This window comes from Molossus molossus, unplaced genomic scaffold, assembly GCF_014108415.1.
Source record: "Molossus molossus isolate mMolMol1 unplaced genomic scaffold, mMolMol1.p scaffold_m16_p_17, whole genome shotgun sequence".
Classification (NCBI taxonomy): domain Eukaryota; kingdom Metazoa; phylum Chordata; class Mammalia; order Chiroptera; family Molossidae; genus Molossus; species Molossus molossus.
Window position 1 is genome coordinate 45,097,568 of NW_023425352.1, and position 2,446 is coordinate 45,100,013.

Here is a 2,446-nt window from a genome sequence, read left to right on the forward strand (position 1 = left end):
AGACAAAAGACAAGCTGTGCACGGTCCTCCCTTTGGAATACAGTAAAGACGGGAGAGGTTCTAATAAGGAAGGAGTAGCCGGAGTGCCACCCAGGTACCTTAACCACAGCACAGCTTCTCCAACCAGGATAGGCCACCGACAGCTTCTCTCTTCCTTCAATGCCTACCTCTCTTCTTGGGGCGTATCCAAATCTACTCTCCGTACTCAGCAACTTAGCTTGAGTCTGACCTTGGGAGCCCTTCATAACCTCACTGCCTTAAGATTCACTGATGTCTCCACTGGTTTCCCCATTTTCTAAATTAGAACTTCTCTTAAGGATTATGTTTGATAAAGCTTATAACCTAGTCCCCCCTTTACCTGGTCCATGGTAAATATTGTTTTAAAATGTTACATATCGGGGTCTGAAACCTAGGTTCCAGGCCAGCCGCAGATTTGAACTAAGACAGGCGTTCTGAGCGCCCTCAGAGCAAACCCCTGCCGCTGTCCGGGCTGTCGCCCTCCAAAAAAAATAAAGTCATGGGATCATGTCAAATATGGAGAAATACCTATTTAACTTAAAGTTTGCTGCAAAGGAGCGTAATAGGAATGCCAAGAAATGTGATAATGAAGAAAAGGCTGAAAAGGCCAAGATTAAAAAGGCTATTCAGAAAGGCAATACAGAAGCTGCAAGAATACATGTTGAAAATGCAATCCGCCACAAGAACCAAGCAATTAATTTCTTGAGAATGAGTGCTAGGGCTGATGCTGTGGCAGCCGGCGTTCAGACTGCAGTAACAATGGGCAAGGTAACCAAGTCCATGACAGGTATAGTTAAATCTATGGATGCTACATTGAGGAGTGTGAACCTTGAAAAGATTTCTGCCCTGATGGACAAATTTGAACACCAGTTTGAAACACTGGATGTTCAAACACAACAAAGGGAAGACACAATGAGTAGCACTACAACCCTAACAACCCCACAAGGCCAGGTGGATATGCTGCTTCAAGAAATGGCAGATGAAGCTGGCCTTGATCTCAGTGTGGAATTGCCACAGGGTCAGACAGGATCTGCTGGCACCAGTGTTGCTTCCACGGAACAGGATGAACTATCACAGACTTGCTCGTCTGCGTGATCAAGTGTAATTTAAGGAACAGGTGCTTTTGTTTACTTCACCTGCTTCTGAAAATTTTCATGTGTATATGTAGATAATTTTCACTCCAGTCACATAAAGAACACTATATATTACAGAATGCTTAAATGCTATTTATATATAATGCTTTCTTTTGCCATGCTATATTTTCTAACACTTTAAGAATCCAGAGAGTTTCCACTGTGACATATTTTATAGTTTTGTATATTATGTTGAAAAGTATTCAGGGACACTTCTTTTTATAGATGACTTTGACCAAGCTAGCATTAGCTTGTTGTATATGAAACATTTTCCTCAAAAATACAATCTAGCAACAAAGTACTACAGAAGAAAGTATAGAATAAAGGTTTGGTTTCTTTTTTTAAAAAAAATAAATAAAATAAAATAAAATGTTACATATTACTACTAACTACCATATTTCATTGATTCTGAGACACCATCAGTTGGAAGATGCACCATTATTTTACATATTATTTAAAAATGCTGCCAATTATTAAATGTCATTATCAATTATTATTAGATGTGTCCCAATAATGCAGACATAAAATGAAACATTCTGTTTCAGAAGCAATGATATAATTTTATTCCCTCTTTAGTATTTATTTTCTATATATTTTTACTATTATTACATGGAAACATATCTCCATCAGCAGTTGAAAATCTTCTTAAAGCCCCCTCCCCTTTTTGTATGTCTTTGTTCATTCTCAGCACCAAAATCAATATCCATAGCACCAGATCACTACTGGAAAAATAGAAAAAAAGAGAGTAGCACTTTGATTGCCATCTGACAAGCTACATTACACATTCCTACAAGTATTTCATAACCAAAAAAAAAAAAAACACCACCATGAAGTAAGTTGCATTCTTAGTATCCCTATTCAGTAGATGAGGAAAGCAAGGTGATGGATGTGCCCACGGTCACCCAACTGGTGAGTAGCAGGACCTCAGACTGCCTGGTTCTTTGCACTGCAAAGCCCTCCAGCTCCTATGCTCCTCTGCCCTCAGGATCCGTACAAAGAGGTGAGAGCTATAAAGGCGGCTTTAGGATGGGAGGGAATAACAGTATTAGGCTTTCTTGTCACACTGTGCTTGCACTGTAATTTTACAATAAGTATTATCATCTTCAAAAACAGGGACTTGAGCAATAGCAAGCAAAAATCACACCAAAATTGTTTGTTTCCAACTCTAAGCCACTAGGGGGCAAGGATTCATAATCCTCAGCCACAAACCAAGAATGTCTGATAAATAGGCTTTGAGTGTGATCATGCCTTCAGTGGCCCTAAGAGAAATTGTTTCTTTTCAAGTTTGCTCTAAT

At 39.2% G+C, this 2,446-nt stretch overlaps 1 protein-coding gene across 1 annotated transcript; it reads left to right on the plus strand.

Annotated features, from left to right (window-relative positions):
• Positions 1-525: 525 nt before the first annotated feature.
• LOC118632569 (charged multivesicular body protein 1b-2-like) lies at positions 526-1,113 on the plus strand. The gene has a single exon (XM_036265779.1). The coding sequence runs from the start codon at positions 526-528 to the stop codon at positions 1,111-1,113; it is 588 nt and encodes a 195-aa protein (XP_036121672.1).
• Positions 1,114-2,446: the final 1,333 nt, after the last annotated feature.